Here is a 22,392-nt window from a genome sequence, read left to right as displayed (position 1 = left end):
CCTCTTATTACCCCGACGATGATGAGTTCTTTCCGATAAACCATTCCCACATACATTCGCGACATTGTTCCCCTTTTCGTGGGACCGTACCCGATGCCCCGGTCTCTTCGTGCCACATACATACAGCTAATTCAGGTGACTTCTACCACGGGCGACACAACTCGGACACCACGCTGTTCGTTGCGCCCGTTGTTCCACTTGTCGATCTCCATCGAACCGAGAAATGCCATGTTGTGTTAGCCTACTCTAGCGCGAGACGTGTTGTGCGGTCACTTCCGAATATCATTGGTTCTTTTTTTTTTAAACAAGCTAACAAGGATATATGATTTACGGAGTAAGGTATAATGCATGCGACTATTACGCATTCAGTTCTACGCAAAATGAGATTCTTCAATGGGAATTCATAATGTACTGAAGGTGTATTTCACACTTCGTACTTTCAAAGCTCCAATTGTCGTGTATATCCGTTCAAAAGGATTCTAAAGTCGGTAGAAAATTGAGGGCTCACTGGAAGAGGAACACATACCACAATGCTGTTGTGACGCTGCGAAGTTACTACCGTTGCAACTGAATATGTCTCCGACTTTGAGGGTCGATAAATCGATGATGGAATCGTGCGATCGTTTGGTGGTAACCGAGAGTATTTAAATTGAGAGTCTTGGATATAGCATCAAAGAGAATTGACGTGTATATATTTGATATTCGTTAATGTTGTACAGTTGTATAGTTTGTTTATAAATATTGTTTTGTGCTGTTTTATAAATAAATAAACAATATGTCGTGCGGTGGAACACTCCGTCGTAACAATACCATACATTTACACAACTACTTTTAGGAAAGCAAAGGTTAGAGCTCGTTGAGGTGGTCAGATGTGGCATGTGCCCCTTTTCCACTGAGCCCCTCAACTGTGTATACTCGTATCGAGCGCGTATAGTCCCGGAACCGCGGGATTAGTAATGAAATACATTAACAGATGGCTACCGAGCGCGCGCCGCGTGTCTAGAAAGTTTCTTATTACGTGCTTCGGTGAAATCTAGGTAATGGAGACTATGTACTCTCATTGACACTGTTTTCAAAATCGTCTATTGTAAACTATTATGTATCCACAAGAAAGTGGAATACGACATCCGTATTAACACGGTCTGGCGGGGGGTCTATCGGTGGAGGGGGGTTCATTGTTGGCACCACTAATGCGATGGAACCCAGAGAAGAGTACTTCCACTCACTCTCTCTCTCTACGATTCAGTTCTTGTTTATTGAACATTATTCTTCGCGGTACACATCCGTTTGTCGTACTTCGTCGAACCATTGCTCGCGTTGGTTACGCGTGAAATCTTCACAGACCGTGTATCGTTATCAATACATATACGGTTTGCAACTTGATCCACCTGTATACGACACCAGATATCTTATTTGACTTACGATGTGCGGTGGCTCCGTGTGTGGTGCATCGACGTGTATAAATAGAGCATACTCAGTGCATATTGATATGTCCCATCCGGTGGTATGTCTATAAGCTACTTTATTTTTCACGATTATTCGCTTTCCCTTGGGGTTACTTGCTAACTTTACACAGGGTGAAACAAAAAAGGATTCAGAACTTCTGGGGTAGACAGTATTTGCCAATGGACAAAAAAGTTCTAATAAACACGGGTCGGGAAATAAATATTTTCGAAGTTATAAACCATTCTTTGTTTCGGTCAAGATTATCATTATCAATTCTCTTTATTTTTTCCATACGTCACGCGCTTTAACTGAAACAAAAAATTGTTTATAACTTTGAAAATATTAATTGTTCGACTTATTAGAACTTTTTTGTTCATCGTTTGGCTTAAAGGTTCATGTTGTGTCTTTTCCCATTTTCCTGTATATCTCGAAAACTATAATAAGTATCCCGAAACTGTAAAAATGAAAATTTAATGAGTTCTTATGCTCTATACAAGTGTGTAATGACAATTCGTAAAAATTCGTTATTTATTTATTTAAAAATTTTTATGATCGAAACAATATAGGGAAGGTACAGGGATATTTGATCCGCTCGTATTGTGTTACTCGGTTTTAAGTAATTCATGGCCACTGTAAGAACATATCCTTGAACTTTTTCTCTTTTTTTTTTATAGAATGTGGACCACAAGGTGAAATTCCGCTCCAAGAAGGGTTCGCTACCGTTTGTCGAGCTGAACGGGGAAGAGATCGCGGACAGTACGATCATCATTCGCGAACTAAGTCAGAAGTTGGGCCACGACCTGGACGCTATACTCACGCCCGAGCAACGAAGCGTTTCCCATGCGACGATATCGATGATCGAGAACCACCTGGTCTGGGTGGTGATGTGCTGGCGCACCAAGAATCTCGATCAGGTCTTGAAGGGCTACAAGATGAACCTTCAGCACGTCCTTGGCACTCGTATACCAAACGGCATTCTGAATTTCATCTTCAAGCTTACGTACGGTCGCAAGGTAAATTTCTACGTCATGTTCAAATAGACTTTGAAAGCATATTTCAAATTTTCCATAAAAAGTGAAAGACAGAGTCCACGATGTAATAAGCACGTCAACGTGTTTTTGCCCCCTTCATGGATATTCGCTGTTCTATTTCATTTCATAACGTTTCTCAGGCGCGTACACATGACACACAGGTTGCCTTACAAAGAAAGTAATGCCTATAGAGCCATAAAGTACACAGCAAAACGTAAGGCCAGCATGCTGCTCAAATGGTGTTTGACAATCTAACCTAATAAGAGGCGTTAAGTAATATATATGTCCTGTACTCTCGTCTATGATAGTACCTGAGCGTATGACCTGGTGGTCAGTGAATAGACGCACTAGTATCTATCTTTACCCAATAGAGAAACTGCAAAAGTAGAAAGACGGTAGCGTTGTGATCATCCGTAGTGAAATATAGTGGGATTTGTTGCAGAGCGCGAAAAGGGTGAAGGCTCAGGGTATGGGCGTCCATACCCCTGAAGAGGTCTCCCAGTTCGGTTGCGCCGACCTCAAGGTTCTCTCTGATATGCTAGCTGACAAGCCGTTCTTTTTTGGGGACGAGCCAACTACGGTAGGTTTCTGTTGTTAAACTGTCTCTGTGACTATAGTTGGTAGGTCTCGAAATGGTAAGTTCGACCATTTACATGATCTAGCATGTATTGAAACCGACTTCTGTAATGTAAGCATATATAAGCGGGGGAAGGTTGGTTTCGTCTTTCTAATATGTACTGTCGAAATTTGCCACACACAGTTGGACGTAGTCGCGTTCGCGCACCTCGCTCAGATCCTCTACATCGACAAAGACACGCCGTACAGTCTTCGGGATTACATGCAGGAGAACTGTCCGAATCTGGTAGGGCATTGCTCGCGCGTCCAGGAACAATGCTTCCCAGACTGGGACGAGATGTGCTCCACCCTGGACATGAACACGCATCTACCGAAGCCGGAGAAACAACAAGAGGAGAAGGAGGGCAAGGAGGAGGCGAAGGAGTCGAAGGAATCGAAGGAGGAGAAAGAGGGCGACAAGGAGAAGGCGGATAAAGAGGAGAAAGAGATGGAAAAAGACAAGGAGGTTGACGAGAACAAAGAGAAAGAGAAGGAAGGGAAATAAGCTGTCTCCGATGCGCGACAGGAAGCAACAAAAAATATAAGTCGTTCAAAAAAAAAAAATTTAACCGTGGAAAATTGAGGGTGTAATCTGGATATGAATTGGGGAGAAGGGAGTGACACGGAGAGAAAGGGTGGGTAAGAAAGCGTGCGTGCGTGCGTGTATGTGTCCTCTACGTGTATGTGCGCGCGTATCGAGTGAATGATAAACGAGAAACGAATGAGTGTGTGCATGCGTGTGAGAAACAGAGAGTTAAGGGGGGGGGGGGGGGGGGGGGGGAAGGGAGGGAGAGAAGGAGATAGATACAGAGAGAAGATGTAGAGAACATGAGAAAGATAGAGGGGGTAAAACCGTATGGAGAATGTGCGAGAGAGATAGATCCGAATATGAAAGATGGGAAGGGGGATTCAAGTCTAAAGCTCTCTACTTATACGTATAGATATTTAGTAGGCTCATAATGTTAAATACTTCGTTTATATACCTACGTTCAAAACACGTTACACGCCATTTCTCATCGACATCCCAAGCACACCCGAATACTGAACAACTGTATTTCCGACGCAGGGCCGTTTTTCCTCCCGCCGGCATTAAAGGATGATATATGAAAAACGATAAAAAAGGAAACAAAAACGGGGCTATCTCATAAGTCATTAGAATTGTAGGTTTGCAATATATCAAATGCAATAGCCTGACGCCAGGTGGTGAGATCTTTATGAACAGTGGCCAAATGCGGATCTGTACACTGCAAAATGTACGGCGTTAGTTTTAAAAAAAGAAAAGCGAGATCGTTTATATGGTTGCGATTACACGCAAATAGCGCAACACGCCCCCCCCCCTCCCTCCCTTGCTGGATCCCTGACGTGACACAGGGAGAAAAGCGTCTTGCGGTCGCGCTTCTAGCATTGACTCTTACTGTGCAACATGAGTTACGTACCTAGCGTTCCAAGCAACGTACCGTATATCACATTATGATGATCTTCGTTTAGTCGTGCTTTTCTGTTGTATTCGCGCGCTTTGAATCGCCGTTCGATAGAGACCGTTTTTGACCATACCTTCGGACACACAACCGGAAACCACACGTCGATTCGAGCCACCACTCATGTACACGCGCTATCATACACGTATATAAACACATTCCTTTCTGATTCATTGGTGCTCGAATGTAATTTCCGGTGTATCGTTTACTCGTAGCGAACGCTGGACATTTTTTTTTCTTGGGGTCTTCGAGTCGATATGCATCAGATTGGCCGACGTAAACAGAGCAAAAGGGCGGTCACTGGTTTTTAATTTTGTCTTGTACTTTTTTTTTTTTTTTTTTTTTTTAATACAATTTATTGACAACGTCCCGACGAGCGAAGACTCATTTGCGATTACGGATCGACGGCAAATATTATATATTACGATTATTTGTATAATATTATAGATATTTTGTATTACGTATACGCGGATGCAATCCGAGTAAAAAGCGCCGTCGCTCGCAGAGGGCAACCATTGGCGCAGAGGGCGCGCCATGGCCCCGCCCTCCAAGCTTCTCCGGGGCCATCGACTTGTCTTTGTTTCTTCTTTTTCTTTCCCTGACAAACGAAAAGAAGGAAATGAGAAAAGAGGCACAGGCAAACCATCTAACTCTTCTGTCTGAGTTTCCTTTCGGCGTATTAAAGAAACGAAAACAAAACGAATATAATAAATAATGAACGCTGTGCTGCCCCGTGGTTAGTTCACTATTATTAGACGACTTTTTCCTCGAACGTATGAGAAATTTTGCATTACGTAATTATACAAAGTGTCTTTCACGCATCGAAACAAAACAAAACAAAAGAAAATGAAAAGAAAATGTGAAACAGACATTTTGATGTATAATGTTATCGAACGGGAATTGAAGTTTTTTGTACGAGAGGCCGCTGCACCAAAGGCGGCCGCCAAATATTTCACGAAGACACGAGGATTATTATATATTATATTTAAGTAGCTTACTATTATTAACGATGATATTACGATTATTACATAAAGAAATGAAAAAAAATGTATGGAAAAAAGTAACAATTAGTGTGTGGAGCTGTTTATACTTAGGACAACGCATACGTTTACATCCGTGGTTACATTATTATTACGGATTATTACGAAGTATCGAGTAAATAATATTAAATTAGTGACGTGAGAAAGAAAAACACTTGGACAAGACCATAAACGTTGCAAGCACAGTAGGTAGGCACATCCAGTACAGTAAGATTATTATAAGAGGAATATTAATAATAATTATAATATGACTGCTCGTTTTATGCTCGGCGCTATACATTTCATTGTCATTATTATTATATCACCATTTATTAACGATATACATACGAACAAATAAAATGTGTTTATAAATATAATGTGATCTTTACGAAATTCATCGATCGTTATTGATTCACCCGAATATGTTAACAAAACATTAAGTTCTTTTGTAATTACCATGGTGCATTTCAGTTTTATTGTGATATTTCCATTTTGATCTTTTCTGTTCAGGCAAAGATGTGCATACCACTAAACCTTTTGTAATTTATGAGCTTCATAAACGGTCTACGGTAAAAAACGATGTTTAAATAGGCTAAGAATGGTTTCTTTCTGAAAAGATACATTTATTTAGAAGAGTCGTTTTTGTCGTGAATGTTTATAGGTCTTATATGTATAGATTTTGCAGTCCAAGTTTTTCATTTCGATGGCAGCCAAACACATTTTAAACAACATTGAAAATGTATAATTACACGAAATTTTAATGGAAATTTATCACCGTTTGTTTTCCATAACACGTTCAGCCATGATATGTAATAATAATTTTGTTATTCATGTAAAATTTGTGTATCTCATCATATCTGACAAACTGTTTAATTGTTAGGTATCTACGATGCACGAAGTTGTAATGACCAACGACTTGTTCGTCTGCAAGAGTCGATGCAACACCCGGAATTTCATATGAATATGTCTGGGATAAAGTAGAAACATAAATGGACCAACTGTTGTTTATTATCTAAAATCTGAAGATTTACATAACAACAAACATTCGAAACGATCCGTGAGAATCGTTCTACCGCTGAATACGTTGAGGTCCTTCTCATAAAAAAATTAAGAACATTTGTTGCGTTTAACTTTTAACGATAATATAGCTAATAATACTCTTTGCTTATTCATTAATGCTGATTTTTGTTTTATGATATCTACTCGGCACTAGGATATGTTTTATATTGCTATAATTTAATGCTTAATTGGATTGATATTTATACACGAGAGCGTATTCAATAAGAACGTGCAGAGAGTGCAGTTTTTTTTTCAGACAATAGAAACTAAGATATTGGAGTATTGGGATACCATCTTGACTGGCTCCTGTTCATTTACTTACTGAAAAATATTGGATCCAGCTCTGTTTGTACCTTAATTTACTTTCTATACGTAGGTAGTTAATTCTTCCTAAATTTTAGTTTTATCTTGAAGTAACATTTAATTCTGTTCCAGTAAGTTTAGATTGGAATTATAAGCAATATTAGAGTTAAAAACAGATTTTCAACAGCAAGTAATGTTTCATCTCGTAAAACAATTTTTATCTTTCTTCTAATTTCCAGATCTGTCACTTTTTTAAAGTCAAACTCCAAAGCCAGATCTGTAAATATGTAAAAGCAGCAGCTAGTATGTACACGGTTGCTACCATACGTGGTCCCTACCGGTCACAAAATATTTTCAATTATGAAATTAACGAATTGGTAATACCCTAATTGCTTTACTTCAATTGAAACCGATCTTCATATACTTCCCTTAAAAATATAATTTAATGATACAAAAAAAATATACATATATACAGGGTATCGCAAAAAGATGGGTTAATCCAGAACATGGGTATTCCTCATGCAAATAGAAATCGAAAAGTCCTTTATCGTTTTATAATCTGATGCTCCATTTCCGACATATTAGCAGTTAACGGTCAGCTGAGCGGTGAGCCACATGTACGCGTGGACACAGTCAAGAAGCAGAGTTCGTTAAACTGCTAATAGTCTTGGAAACGGAGCTTCAGATTACAAAATGGTAAAGGTCTTTTCGATACATGTATTTGCATGAGGAATATCCATGTTCCGGATTGTTCCATCTTTTTGCAACACCCTGTGTGTATATATATATATACACACACACACACACACATATAATTTTCGCCTTAAGAATTCGGCGCAGGCTATAGAACTTTAAGTTTCAAAGTGCATTGTGCATTTACTTCGGCAAGTTTTAGTAAACGTCCGTGTAAACATCTTGATGAACTCTGTTTCAAATCGAGAGCATCATACCCGAGGTAGTGTAATTACGATTCCAACATCTGCAGATAATTTTTTCAATTTCTTATCTACTTTCGCAAAAGTTCCAAATAACTATATCCATTATAAATCCACTATGAAATTTTCAATCACAACAACGAGTGCGATAAATGCTGCTGTGGATTGCTACGAATCAATTGATAAATAAAAAAAAAATACAAGTACGGAACCGAAAAAGAATTACAAAAATAAAAGAAAAGTATACGGATAAAAATTTGTCGACAAAAAGAATATCTTAATTCTGTACGAACCAGCGTTCAATGAATTAGAAATGAATCTTCAGAAAAAATTTGAAATCCACTCCATTAAAATCAATCATTGCTAATCATTTATAGATGATATGGGAATAAATTCAGTGTTCTCCGATTTCTGACTAGAACTTGAGAATAATTTTGTGTTTCAAAAATCTAGGAACCGTTTTACGCACCATACACACCTTGAACGCCTCATGGTCGTGCATTAAAGACACTTAACAAATGCAGCTATGAAATTCACGCACAGGTGCGGGTGAGTCGCAATACTGAAAGGGTTAAGCGAACAAGGTGAATACGATAGAACCATTCAAAGCTGTGAAACACAAAGAATCGCTACAATCCGTTTAAAGGGCTGTGCTGGTTGTAGCCTTGGTGCTCGAGTGCACGCCGGACTCTGAATTCGGTCGTCCGGCGTGTGGCTATAGCTACGTGGATGCGGCGAGGCTTATCGATGTTGACTCGGTGACGGCTGCTCGTGGTTTCACATCTAACGAATCGTAAAGTGGGAATTCACAGCAGAAAAGGCATTTCAAGAAATGCGGGACTTCAACGTAGATCGACGGCGGTATTGGTATCAGCGGTGACGTTGACTGCTTGTAATAACGATACTCGGCGTTACTGAAAAATGATTGATCGTCATGACATATGACTTGAAATCACACACGAATATTGGTGTGTGTTTGTTTACTCTGTAAAATCTAAAATCTAAAATATGCGAAGACTTATATGACACTTACTCACGGTATCTTTCGTCTGAAGCCCTCTCCAATAGAGGCATTCCAGACAAGAACAGAATAATGAATGTAGTGAAGATCGGAGAGGCTATAGCGACCCATTCAGCACCTTCGATCACGTTCAACGATATCACGAAGATGCCCCACCATACAACTATCTCTCCGAAATAATTTGGATGCCTGGATAACCGCCATAGACCTGCGATACAGAGTCAAAAATTACACAACAAGCGTCGTCTCTTGCTGTAAATACAGATATTCCTGTCTCGAGCGTACAACTGCACTTAAATTTCAAAGTCCATACCATCGTTGCACCATTTCCCATTGTTCACGGGATCCTGCTTGAACGAGAATTTCTGCAGATCCGCGTACGTTTCGGCCAATAGACCGGTTATAAACAGACCCGTGCCAGCACTATCTAAGGACGTCATAGTCTTAGGAGCGGGGGGAATCTTGTGTCGCGGTGAATTGATAATGATCACCGGGAGGCTCACAACGTACACCCACACAGCCTGGAAGAAAGATTCTAATCAGTCGGGAATAATCGAATAAATGCATCATTTAGTTTCAGTGCTATATACATATACATATGTATCTTATACGCTACATACAAGTATATTCGGTACACGAACGATTCTCGGGAGACCTACCTATATTGATTACATATTTGGCAATTTCACCAGAATCAATAAGGCATAATATTTGGCACTGGAAGTGACATTAAATCAAACTTGACAGAATACATGGCCTGTTTTCGGTAGATTATTACCTGGAAGGTCCAGAACACCGCGAAACGAATCACGTTACTGCGACGATCCTCGAATCTCTTGTCGCGGCCAATCTTAATGATCCGATACAGCAGATAACAGGACAGACGTACGCCCCATAAGCAAACGAATATGGTGACCATAAGCTGTCGGCTGTCGTACGTCTACACAAACAGGCAACAAAGCATAATATAAATTTAATATTTGCAATGAAAAGTTGTTCGTTGGTACATATGGTAGATTCCTATTTGCAAATTATGAAACGTAACGTTGAATTACATTTGAGTGGACTCTGGTGGTAAGAAATTGGTTTCACGGCGATAAACGTGACCACGATAGAAGGCGTGATTACCCGTCTATCGTTTTCCATCGTACATTAATCGTAATTTCTATGCAATTCGCCGCGTGCTTCTGACGCATACGTGTGTGTAGACACGTTTATAATTAGAGTACCTTGCCCACTTGACCAAGAAAGAACGTCAGGAGGGCGAGGATGATAAAATTTGTGCCGCCAGCGAAGTCCGTCAGTTTGTCCAGCTGGAAGGTCGCCGCGATCGTGAAGAAAATAATTTGCATGCCGACCGTGACGATCGCGCTCACCGCGAAATGGTCCTCGTCCAAAATATCGACCGCCATTGATCCTCGGTAATTCCCCTCCCCTCTGACGAATGAACTATTCTCGAATCTGGAATTGTTAATTAAGCAATTATATCATACATCTCGTTATTCTCCATTCTTTAACTATATTTTTCTTTTCAATTCTACTTTTAACGTGAAATGTATAAATCACGGAAGGCTAACAGATTTTCTCATTATTTTTTTTTTAACATTTTCAATTTTTCTTTATCTATTTCTTAGTAACGTTAGCTCTAATCGTTCATCTAGTAACGAGAGAACAATGTGCGATACAAACCATTTCCTCAACTTTTAGTTTATCGTTTTGTCTCCTTTCGTTTCTATGAAACGGGTATAAAATGTAAATGTAAAACATAATCAAGAATCAGAATGTAGTTTGGTATTTTGCTAGTAGTATAGGCGCGACTTCGATCAGACATGGATGATTGTATATTATGTTGATACAGAAACTGGATACCTACATACTCGGCATTTCCCGCATTCCATTTTATTTCATGCACAACGGACATCGTTGCCCCGATATTTTTCATTTATCGATTATCTTGTAACCCGTATGTTGGTGTCACTTTTTTTTTATTGGTCGCAATATATTCATTATTAATATATGTATAATTAATTTGAAAATATTCGAAGAATATCACAGTAACGCTATCGCTCAGGTCACATTTCAACATTTTCATTACCGTCCAACGTTCAAATTGAATATTAAAAATATGATACTGGAAACATATTCAATGTGAGAAATAAAAATGACAAATGCTCAATTTGTCAGTGTATGTATTTCATACATATTTGTTCGTGAATTAAATTCCTCGATCTCTGGAAATAGATTTTAATCGGTACTTATTCGAGTAACGGTCTCCGCAACGCTAACCGTCGCAATGCAGTTCAATTCGTTTGCTGTCTCTACAACAAACCGGAGCATGTTGAATTTAACATTTTCTAGTAGGTGACGGTTGCAAATATTTCCAAATCAGACTCCGTTAAAAAAAATATTTCCGGATAAAACACTCTCAACGTCAACAAAAAATACACAATAATTGAGAAAATTGTTATACTGTACTCACCGTTTCTTAAAACTCGCTATTCGAAATTTTTGCATCGTATAATATCACGAGACAACAATCCTTATTCAATATCGAGGGGACGGTTAAAATAGCCGGAGATCTTAAAATTTTCACTCAGACAGAGAATATTTTACGCGAACGAACAATTCGTTCGAGCCAATACCGTTTATTATCGGCGTCTGACGAATATCGAATTTCAACGCGAACATCGTGAACGAACCCTTCGATGTTTCCGACACAGAACAGTGTCAGCAGTTTTCGCAGACGTGTGACCCTCGCCGAAAATTAAAAGCGCCAAAGGATTCGTCGTTACTGATAACCGGCACCAACTTTTACAATCAAGATACAAAAGAACATGTATCATAATATCTCGCGAGTCACCGTCAATGAGGGGCACCGACGTTCGTTGATTTTTCCGACGATATTGTGAGTGTGTTAGGCTGAGAAAACGACAGCACGAGATTCACCGGTTTAAGAGGATACGACAATTACCTCGAGAGAGAGGAGTGTCATCGTAGCAACGATCAAAATACGAACGAATCTGCTGAATGTTCCACCCTGATCTGGCGGAAGCCAGCGGCAGGACTACGAGGCAACATTCAATGGAGAGTCTAAAATGAGAAACCCATGATCACGTGCCGCTTGCGAGCCAAATGGTCGAAGTCGAACTGCGAGCGCATCGGACGGCTCGGAGTCCGAGCCTCGGACGCGTCGCTATTCCCGTAGCTTCATCCTTCTCCCGCTGGAACACATCTCCCTCTGCTCGATATTCCATGGCAGTGCTTCTCATACTCCGACATACGTAGAACCCCCCGGGTAAGCTACAGTTGATGGATAAGATTGGCCGATTTTCTACAACTTCTGGACAAAATACGTACAGTGAATTCGTGAGATGTTTTGAGTGTTAACTGAAGTGTATTTCATACTACAGGACAAGTCTGTTTACAGAAAGTAACATTTTTTTTATGGCTACATTAAATTTCGATTTTCATTAGTTTTACTGTACAAGTCAGAATCCTCTGAAATCGGACACCGACGATACGAACTTCCGATGAACCCGTGGAGTCTCTATCATCAGCTCAGTATTTTTCTGTAGCAATACAATTGAATGAAAAAGAATAATCGAGATTTTTTTCAATTTCTTTATTTGTCGCAATTGTTTTGTATTTTTCCCAGTGTGCGCAACGGGCGCCTATATTCGTCTAGGAATCAATACGTATAACCGACACGAGCGCAAATGAATTTCTGGTTAAATGGAACATGGCGCTTTACAGTGCTTCTCTTCAATTGTCTCCGATAAGACATATATATACGTTATACTTGATTTGGCGAGACGACGACACAATTGTGCAGGAAGTGATGTTATATACAAAAAGAAATTGAGAATGTAGAATCCAATTGTTTCGTACGGGAGCATGCGTATCAGACGAGTTTTTAAATTCGATTGCTTTGAGAACCAAGTGTTTACCAAAAATTTTAGTCTATATTTTCAACTGACTTTTGTACATAATAAAATATTTTCTAAAAATTCAATACAAAAATGTGGAATTTATTTCACTATTTCTTTTTAATTGAATTACGAGTCATATATTGTAATGTAGTACATTATATTATTAATAGTAACATTACAAACAATAACGAGTAGGTCTTATTTTGATTATACATTATGCATAAATAAACTTAACTCTTAGATTCCTTCTTAGAAATATTACAAAATTCAGTGTAATGACAAGTAGATAATATAGCAACAATAGTACTCGCAATCGCGCATTCAATTTTAAATTTCCTGTTAAAATCTCTCATCGCATAAGAGATCCGCTACATGGAAATATTATTTATGACAAACAAAGCTAAAAATTTCTTCAAATTAATTAGGAAATGATATTAAAAATACAGAAATCTCCTTAGAATCAGAAACTTAAATTTCTGTAAATTTCCCTATATATTATACCATGCATTTCTTTAACGGTATTTCACTTACAATTGTACAAATTAAAGTTCATTCTCAGTTTTAAGATCTAGTGTATTTTCCCCAGATGTGAAGCATAAATACGGATGCAATGAAGAGCAGGGACATCACAAGCACAGGCACTGGTCCTCTGTAAATAAATTTTTGTTATTGGTACATTTATTCACATTATTACTTATTAATCAAAAGAAATTTCATAGATTACTCTTAATTGTTGTTAAAAATGATTTTCTATCGATGTTAATATTTCAGTAACTAATTCCGAAGTTCTTTATTGCAAGGGTTTCCATCTTTTATTCTTTCCTAAAAATTTTAAACACCTAGTTTTTATCTAATTCTTGAATAACAATATATTTATTTATTTATTTATTAAAAGCCTGGAGACACATTTTATACGAATGAAAGCTTCAAAGCGCCTTCAGCAAAATGTACACTATAAACTTCAAAATTGGAATCATGGATTCTTAATTATTAACCCACCGAGTACTGGACTCGCGGGGCGTCCGAGGCCGGATCATTTCTGACTCACATCGGTAGGTTACTAACGCAAAGTCACGGAGGTTCGGGTTCGAAACAGAACAGCATGAATTTCACAAAAAAGAAATCAACAAAATATAGACAAGAAAAATTATTAAGTATCTAAGGTATATTACTTACACTTTAATACCAGGGGAGTCGTCTGTGTAGAACCTCCACATACCGCCAGAACCAGCTCCCGGATTTCTACTCCTCGCTGATGTAGTTGTTGTGGTCTTTCTTTGCCTAACAGTGCCACTGCCACCTGTTCTAGGCGCTATAGCTTTGCTAGGCGATCGACCAGCAGCTCCAACCGAAGTAGAACTGGGTGCAGCAGGCTTCAGAAAACAAACAAAATACGACCATAAGTATCAAACTATAATAAGTTCATCAAATTCTAAAGTTTCGTTCAATTACTCACCATTTTGTTTACACTTTTTTCGTGTTTACTTCGTAGATACAATCCAACCGATCACGAAAAATTTCTGTCAACCTTCGATACCGACGAACTCCTGTTTCAAATGATATCAAGAAAGATACGAAACGAAACTGCTTCGTGGAAAGCCACGCAGTCACAATCGAACCTTACAACGATCACATTCAACGTTCACTGGCAGTATGAAGTATAGTAAGAAGCAACGTGTCATGCATACCATCCACGTGGTGAACTGTAGACACGTCACCATACGCGGTGATGTTCACTGTGGTGTGCAGTGGTGTGGCAGAAAATGATTAAGCCACCATTTCTTGCAGTTTAATCTTGTTGCGTATTCGTCTTAAGGTATTTCAGAATGCATGCACACATACGTACATACATATATATATATATATATATATATATATATATATATATAAAATTGGGATCTGACAGTGAGGGCACTACATACTTCCAAAGCTCTGTGTATTTTATCGCATACATAATAGACTGCGCGGTCTTATGGTAGAGATGAAGTCGACACTAGAAGGAGCGGACAGTAACTGGAGTAACTTTCCTCTCCTTTTAATAGAGCAATTCCCGTAAGATGAAATGTCTACTCCATACCTCGCCTGTATTATTAAACAGTTCTCATCCCACACACAAGGGGTTTTTTGCGCAAACTCTGGGGGTTCTATGACCCCTCGTTCACACAACACGGGATTTCTTCTGACTGCTCCAAGGGTTCTATGACCCCTCTTGCTCACACTCGTGGGGTCTGTTCCGACTGCTCCGGGGGTTCTATGACCCCACTGCAACAGATTTCGATCGCATTTTCACTGCTAAACGGGCATCATTTTTCCTCGTCACGCTTTAAATTCAAAGTTTTAAGAACGTAGATGAGTACTCTCTAGCGGCTGGGAACCAGTAATTACAAGAACATTGTTAAAATCACATTTCCTTGCAACGGATGACACTGTATCTCGTCATGCGTACCCCGGTTAGTTCACTTTGGACAGCTCGTACACCGTTATACGGCCAGCATTCGTTTAGCTGAAGCACTCAATTTGTAGCTGAAAGTACGTAGATTAATCTCCGGTCATTGAAAATAACAATAAACAACCAGAACACTGTAAAAATCGCATTTAATAGCGGAGTACCACTATTTTTTCGACCGGTGGCGCCACCCGTGACGAATCGCTGAAACTGCTAGCCAATTATATGGCTAGTAGTTTCAGCGATTCGCCACGGGTGGCGTCACCGGTCATAATAATAGTGGTATTCCGTGATTAAATGCGATTTTAACAGTGTTCTGGTCGTTTATTGTTATTTTCAATGACAGGAGATTAATGTACGTTCTTTCAGCTTCAAACTGAATGCTTGATCAAGACGTAACTTGTCCATAGAACGTTGGAAGAGCTATTTAAAGTGAACTAAACGGGGTACGCATCGCGAGATAGAGTGTCAACCGTTGCAAACAATTGAGATTTTAACAATGTTCTTGTAATTACTGGTTCCCAGACGCTAGTGAGTACTTATCTACGTTCTTAAAACTTCAAATTTAAAGCGTGATGAGGAAAAATGATGCCCGTTCAGCGGTGAAAATGCAATCGAAATTTGTTGCAATTAGGATTGCCGTTCCATAAGGGGCTGCGGTAATACAGGCATAACTAATTTTACTTATTCTGGGCTTCTGCACTATTGGATCGATGCATTAAGTCCTGACGAACAATTTGAGATCAATGACGTTCATTTTAAGCGCTTAATTACTGAGATATTCGCATTTTTCCTACATTAAGAATTTTCACTCTCCTGTCGGTATGATTTGGTTAGCAAGTTTGAGCAAATTGCCACGGGTAGCGCCACCGGTCGAAAAAATAGTGGTACTCCGCTATTAAATGCGATTTTGACAGTGTTCTGGTCGTTTATTGGTATTATCAATGACAGTGGATCAATCTACGTTCCTCCAGCTACAAATCGAGTGCTTTGTCTGGACGAAAGCTACCCTTATAACAGTCTAAGCGTTGTCCAAATTTGAACTAACCGGGAAGCGTATCACGGGTAGGGTTGAATTGATACCACGAAGGTACATATCGATACTTTTACTCATAACTACTTTTGGCGTGCAAAATCACTAACTGTGATGTATCACAGTGATCACCGAATCACAATCACGGTCGTGATTTAACTTCACTTACGACCGTGATTGCTATCTTTTTATCTTGAGTGAATTTGCTCACTGTGATCGTAAGTCCTTGATCTTTAAACAGAAACACGTATTCAATATGATTTTACAATGAATTACATTACTATTTGTGTTTGTAAAAATCAGTAAAGAGTAAGACAATGTAATATTATAATTTAATCTTACATATACAGTAAAAAAACTTCAAATTATTCTTACATTCATAATTTTACAGTAAGTATATCACAAAATAAAATAAAATATCGCATAAAATTATGTTCTCACGTTTTATTTAAAAAATATATACTAATATTCGTTTGTTTATAAGTATAAAAAATTTGTTTTTTTTTATTTAATAGAAGTCTTCCTCCGTAGCTTTCGTTCCTGTTGTCTGATTCTTTATTTGTTCTTGACTACTGTACATAGAAGCTACTTGTTGCGCTGAAGTGGAATCTTCCGCGGTTTTATCGTCCCGAATGCGAATAAATCTTGGGAATCGAAGGGATATACCTTTTTCTGGATCGACGATGCCAATAGCTGCTCTATGAGCAGGTGACAGAGATAAATCCGCACATTTAATTTCCCACACTTGAACGGGTTCAAACCAGTGATCAGGCTCATGAGATGAATCATAACGGTAGTAAGACTTCGGCTGCGGTATTTTCTGCTCGTTGAAGTACTCAGTGTGCTTCTGAAGATCCTCTTCGCTGAATCCCGTCCCAATCTAAGCAGAAAAGAAAATAATATTGAACCTATGAAGCGAAACTATTCAAATTGTAATTGTAGTGAAGTCAGTACTCACTTTACAAATGCTTTGATATTCTTCATTCTCTTTATCATAACAAGCCAACAGAAATCCTCCGTAAGTTCCTGTTCTTTTTCCTTTTCCTATGTACCCACCCACGACGACAACATCTAATGTATCACCCACACCATCCAAGTAATCTTTTTTCAATTTTAACCAATTTCGCGAACGCTTAGCTATCTCGTACGTCGCATCTTGTTCTAAAGTTTTCACCATGAGACCCTCGCAATTACCTATTTTTATAGGATATTATATAAATCTTCAAATTCATTTATTTTCATATTCATAAGCTGGCAGACTAACCCTTAACCGATTCATCTAAGAAGTCCTGAACCTCTTCCATCGTAGAAGTGTCTAAACTAGTTGCAAATTTCCACTCTCCATTCAATTCTGTGAAGTTTTTCTTCAACAACTCACGACGTTTTATAAATGGCTGTTGCACCAATGATTCTCCGTTTAAATACAGCAAGTCGAACATAAATACACACACGTGTACTTTAATATCTGCTTCATTTGCATCCTGAAATAAGTTAGTACATTAAATTACTAAATTAATTTTATATTATGAATCGTTTTCACGGTTTGCATTACCTTACGTTTCCTAGTACTAAGTATTTGAAACGGAAGTATTTGTTGTTTCTCGTTATCCCAAGCAACCGCTTCACAGTCAAGAATACAAGATTTGACGTCTTCTTCTTTTCTATTGCCGAACCGTCTTATAATATCAGGGTACTTACTAGTGTTGTTTTCTTGATTCCTACTATAAATACTAATGTCGCCATTTTCAGCCAGATGGATCTGCAACATGCATACTTATAATTACATGTTGCTTTACTTTCTTCGCAATATAATTCAAATACTTTTAATGGATAAGAAAAAAAAACCTGTGCTCTTTCTCCATCGTATTTCCATTCACATGTAAACTTCAATCCTTCGAAACGTGTTAACACTTCTTGAACACCTTTTGTGGGATGTGCTAACATGGGTTTCATAGGTATACCAGGTGTAATTTTACACTTGTTAGGTAACTCGTTAATACCCTCTTCCAATAGAACAGGAATAATTTTATCATAATTTGAACATTCGCTGGAAAGAAAGCATCTAAGATTAATATACGTTAAAAATCAATTAATCATGATAAAGGAAACCCTTACCAATATGTTGTTTTAAGAACTAGCGCTGTCTCATCATATTTTTTCTTGAAGGAATCGTTAGACATCTTTTTGCTTACATCTAAAATTTCTGGTGGAGAACCCTGCTCTGGTGGAGTCAGTGTACATGCTAAAGCTAAAGCCTGTAAATAGTCATGATTAATTTTGTAATTGTAACATATTGGCGACTGCTCTTACCACTGAGCTACCCGGGTTGTTAACGATTCTTCCTCTCCAAATTCATATAAGGTACACAAATATGGCGTTCGCTGCGCTCTACCGCTTACACAAATAAAAAAATGCATTTAGTAATCTCAGTTGATATCAATGATAATCTTCAGTTGTCATACAATCTCGAACTCAAGTGCTTGTAGACTGATTCCTGTTTTTGTACATTCAATATGTCGCGAAGACACTCATTTACGTTACGGAATGCTTATACACACATAAATATATTTTACGTCAAAGGGATTGATTTTAGCACGTATTTGATTAAGTATTTTTTACTCCTCTCGGTGAGTACTATGAGTCCCTATATTTTTGGACATTTTTCCGAACGTCCTGTATAATACAGATATACTTACTTGTAACACAGATTGTTCTGCTAAACCAATTCGAAGCTTACCAGCCAAAGACCTGATTAGATATCTGGCTTCACTAAATCGACATGCTACGAAAAGTGTCTGAATTTTATCCAATTTCTTGGCTACAGACTGTAAAAAATATGGTATATGTACATCGGTAGTAATTATTATGATTCAACGATACAATCAATTTCTAGATATCATACCGCAGAGCCAGTCATTTGTGCAATCTCCTTCAATCTAACATATACAGTTGATACTGTTAACTGGGCTGGTTGAAACATTGTTCTTTGATTCGAACGACTTCCCTCCGCGACAAGGCCCAAGTCTCCGACTTGTTGCACGTTAGTTTTTATTTGGGCCAATGTTCTACCAGTACATTGTGCTATGGCCTTCATGAGATTCGTTTCCGCCACACCCAATTCAATACCTGAAATAGAATTACATATATTATCCTTAAATAAAAAGTAATGTTACAAGTGCTTACCTTCATAAGCGGGTGCCAGCTGATTGAGACATAAATATACGCTTGGAAGCAAATCATTTGGACTTTGAGCTATAACAGAACGAAAGTAGTTTGATAGAATTTCTATTATCTTTAATCGAGCGCTTGTTTCCTCTATCAGCTCCAATGTCCGCGTTAAAGCGATATATGGTACCCTATACAAAATACGAATGATGCATTGGTATATGAGACATATGAGTAAAAATAAGAAAATAAAAAGCCATACTTTTCACCCAATTTCCAACATGCATCCTTTATGGGATGATAATTAGAGGCATTAGGATTATAAGAATGACTCGTGGATTTCTTCTTGTCTTCGTTGCTGTCATTTGCACTCGATTTCTGTCTTGGAGCTGAAAAGTAACAATCATTTAAAACTATTACCTACTTAAATCATGACAGGACACATACCAAAGAAATTATGGATTTTCTCAGCAGGCTTTTCTTTATGTTCTTTTTGTTTTTCAATGTCATTTCCTTTCTTAATTTCAGTAACCTTCTGAATTTCGTTATTGGATTTATTTTCTTCGTCAAGTGATTTCTGTTCTTTTCCACTTACAGTTGCTTCTTTTGGACTGCATGGTATCTGTCAATTGGCATATATAATTATTATATTACAGCTATAGTTACATTTATAAGATCTTTGCCACAAAAATATACCTTCATTGGTAAGTGACTATCTTCATCACTGGAATCATCAACAGGTGCTATTATTCTTGATCTCTTCTTGACAATTCTTTTAGCATCCTGTTCTGCCTTTGTTTTGCTGGATTTATCAGAGGTAGACTTTGATGATACAGATTTTAAAGAAGTTGACTGCGTTTCATCCTCTAAACTTGAATCTTCCTTTATATGAGTCACTTCCTCCTCCTCCTTCTCGTCCTCTTCTTTATCTTTTTCACTGTTTTTCTTGGGATTATACTTTACCTTTTCCATTTTCTTCTTCTTTTTGGAAGCAGTAAGTGGAGTTTTTGCTTTTCTTTTCTCATTTTCTTTAGGTGTTCCTGGTGACAACTTGATCTTAGGTGTTTTTCCTTAAACATTAATGTCACAGAATTGTCTTCTCAACATTCTTTTGATCTCCGGTAAATGTTTATTACTTGGTTATTTTACCATTTAGCTTTCTTGACGGCAAAGGAGTTTTTGGTGACACTTTTAAAAAATTATTTTCCAACTTCTTTGCAGGTGGAGGGCTGCAGAAAAAATGATAATATCAAAAACGTTACAGTTCTATGGAATGTAAAAGTTGTTGCTACAGTTCTATTCACCTGGAAGATTCACTACTATCCGAATTGATTTCCCGTTTTCGTTTAGAATTACCCGGGCTATCTTGTTCTCCATTCTCACTGGGTTTGCTGTTAGTATGTATCCAATTAAAAACATTGTTTACTGTCGAACGTAAAACGTTGTTCGACTGAGGTATTTTATTCACACATATGGAACGACAAAAACAATGATCAAATGTACTCATTCGTGCACACATCACGACAAATCTGAACATACTCGTCAAGTCTAACGAAACACCAGAAAATTAATCCACAACGTACCTTGAATTATTCGTATCACTACTATCCTTCTTCGTAGATGATTTCGTAAAAAACGATCTGCCGTGAATAACGCAATTGAAGTATAAGCATATGATCTTAATTACTTTACATTTCTAATTTTGTCATAACATATTTTCTTTAGATTTACTTACGTTATACTGCGTTGAGCCATTTTCTAACCTTCGTATTACGGACGCAGAAAACGTTGCCGCGTTTTTCCCTCGACATAATGGAGCTCAGTTCGAATGCAAAATTTTAACGTATCCGATCGTTATCCGTTACTCTTTTATTCCAATGAATCGAATATCATTTTTAACTATATACTTATACCTTATATCTACTATACACACACATTGTTATATGATGAACATACAAGGGATGGAGGAATGAAGTAAAGACAGTTTTATTTTTCGTTACTATATTTCTCATGTTTCTTGAAATCCAAACACATCTATTTATTATCTATCGATAAAATAATACAATAAATATCCGCATTATCCTAAAATTAACAAAATATCTTCCTTTTTATATTTTTGTATTCCTTGGTCTAAAGTATGCAATTTTCTTTCTTTTTTTTTAAGCTTTCTCCAAAATCGTGTTCTTACAAATTTAAATGCAGCATTTTTTTCGTAACAACAAACAGCCTTAGCCAATAGTTCGTACGGTGTTCGAGAAATAAAGCGGACAAATCAAGATCGCTGATAACCCATCGAATATGTAAAGTTTAAAAATATATAGAGTTTGAGAGCAAAGAGAATATTAAGGACAAAAATGGATGGGGAGGAAAAAAATGAAATCGTGATTCGTGGTTTTCCTCTTTCGCTCGCACGCCCCTGACCGTAAAGTGACCGTAAAGTAACCATAAAAGGGATAAGAAAGGAAAATTCGACGAAGGCAAGATATAGTTTGCGTTCGTTATTTTCACGTTAATCTATGGTCTATATTATATTAATGTGCTATTATTATTCGTCTAAGGATCATTGAGTTATCATTGAGTTATCATTGAGTTATCATTGAGTTATCATTCAGTAATTTACATTCGATTTTATACATAAAAGTCGTGAAGGGGGTGAACCCTAACAAAATTCTTACCATGACAATTCCCTTTATGACCCAGTGTGGACTAAACTCTTTAGCAGTATATTTATCGTCTTAGTCGATCTCTTTTCAAATAACACCTCGGAAACATTATTAGTACGGACTATGCCGTAGAAATTCTTTATCCGTTTATCCCTTTACCGACAACCGACAATTCGAATTATTTATTTCTAGTCGTTTATTATGTTTTTTTTTCCTCGAGAAACATTGCTGATCGAAAGGCAAAAGTAT

The 22,392-nt window shown here is 37.9% G+C and overlaps 4 protein-coding genes across 5 annotated transcripts in view; 1 reads left to right on the top strand and 3 right to left on the bottom strand.

Moving 5' to 3' along the window:
* The window catches only part of LOC107191347 (failed axon connections), a 31,566-nt gene extending 27,722 nt beyond the window's left edge, over positions 1 to 3,844 (top strand). The window contains exons 2-4 of one of the 2 annotated variants that reach the window (XM_015580366.1): positions 2,121 to 2,459; positions 2,920 to 3,057; positions 3,238 to 3,844. In XM_015580366.1, the coding sequence (XP_015435852.1) occupies positions 2,121 to 2,459; positions 2,920 to 3,057; positions 3,238 to 3,597 (837 nt within the window). In that variant the 3' untranslated portion in view covers positions 3,598 to 3,844. Of the gene's footprint in view, positions 1 to 2,120; positions 2,460 to 2,904; positions 3,058 to 3,237 lie in introns of both variants that reach the window. The other variant, XM_015580365.1, reaches the window with a different exon arrangement.
* Positions 3,845 to 8,514: 4,670 nt separating this feature from the next.
* On the bottom strand, positions 8,515 to 11,410 carry LOC107191384. The gene is made up of 6 exons (XM_015580413.1): positions 11,387 to 11,410; positions 10,137 to 10,368; positions 9,686 to 9,847; positions 9,221 to 9,428; positions 8,920 to 9,115; positions 8,515 to 8,800 (listed from the first exon to the last, which is right to left on the bottom strand). The coding sequence occupies exons 2-6, from the start codon at positions 10,317 to 10,319 to the stop codon at positions 8,608 to 8,610; spliced, it is 942 nt and encodes a 313-aa protein (XP_015435899.1). The 5' UTR covers positions 10,320 to 10,368; positions 11,387 to 11,410; the 3' UTR covers positions 8,515 to 8,607.
* Positions 11,411 to 13,292: 1,882 nt separating this feature from the next.
* Positions 13,293 to 14,476, bottom strand: LOC107191377 (protein transport protein Sec61 subunit beta). Its single transcript, XM_015580405.1, has 3 exons — positions 14,293 to 14,476; positions 14,013 to 14,209; positions 13,293 to 13,485 (listed from the first exon to the last, which is right to left on the bottom strand). Exons 1-3 carry the CDS (start codon positions 14,293 to 14,295, stop codon positions 13,398 to 13,400), a joined length of 288 nt encoding a protein of 95 aa, XP_015435891.1. The 5' UTR covers positions 14,296 to 14,476; the 3' UTR covers positions 13,293 to 13,397.
* A 2,347-nt stretch (positions 14,477 to 16,823) lies between these two features.
* On the bottom strand, positions 16,824 to 21,328 carry LOC107191357 (DNA ligase 1). Its single transcript, XM_015580382.1, has 16 exons — positions 21,216 to 21,328; positions 21,064 to 21,120; positions 20,785 to 20,871; positions 20,630 to 20,709; positions 20,177 to 20,550; positions 19,928 to 20,102; positions 19,743 to 19,869; positions 19,499 to 19,671; positions 19,218 to 19,441; positions 19,012 to 19,140; positions 18,431 to 18,570; positions 18,161 to 18,362; positions 17,868 to 18,074; positions 17,580 to 17,796; positions 17,274 to 17,509; positions 16,824 to 17,195 (listed from the first exon to the last, which is right to left on the bottom strand). Exons 1-16 carry the CDS (start codon positions 21,233 to 21,235, stop codon positions 16,824 to 16,826), a joined length of 2,820 nt encoding a protein of 939 aa, XP_015435868.1. The 5' UTR covers positions 21,236 to 21,328.
* Between the last annotated feature and the right edge of the window lie 1,064 nt (positions 21,329 to 22,392).

Source organism: Dufourea novaeangliae, unplaced genomic scaffold (assembly GCF_001272555.1).
Source record: "Dufourea novaeangliae isolate 0120121106 unplaced genomic scaffold, ASM127255v1 scaffold246, whole genome shotgun sequence".
Taxonomy (NCBI): domain Eukaryota; kingdom Metazoa; phylum Arthropoda; class Insecta; order Hymenoptera; family Halictidae; genus Dufourea; species Dufourea novaeangliae.
Note: the sequence above shows the minus strand (reverse complement) of the source record. Positions and strands in the feature narration are given on the sequence as shown.

Bases quoted from the DNA above. Each gene is read 5' to 3' on its own strand.
- LOC107191384 (XM_015580413.1), bottom strand. From the start codon at position 10,319: ATGGCGGTCGATATTTTGGACGAGGACCATTTCGCGGTGAGCGCGATC. The intron at 9,429-9,685 runs GTAATAATCTAC...TCTTTCTTCCAG, and splicing joins CGGTGTTCTGGACCTTCCAG to GCTGTGTGGGTGTACGTTGT. The intron at 9,116-9,220 runs GTATGGACTTTG...TCTGTATCGCAG, and splicing joins TGGGAAATGGTGCAACGATG to GTCTATGGCGGTTATCCAGG.
- LOC107191377 (XM_015580405.1), bottom strand. The intron at 13,486-14,012 runs GTAAGTAATATA...ATTTATTTACAG, and splicing joins GACTCCCCTGGTATTAAAGT to AGGACCAGTGCCTGTGCTTG.
- LOC107191357 (XM_015580382.1), bottom strand. From the start codon at position 21,235: ATGGCTCAACGCAGTATAAC. The intron at 20,710-20,784 runs GTGAATAGAACT...TTTTTTCTGCAG, and splicing joins GATAGTAGTGAATCTTCCAG to CCCTCCACCTGCAAAGAAGT. The intron at 19,442-19,498 runs GTAAGCACTTGT...ATTCTATTTCAG, and splicing joins GCTGGCACCCGCTTATGAAG to GTATTGAATTGGGTGTGGCG.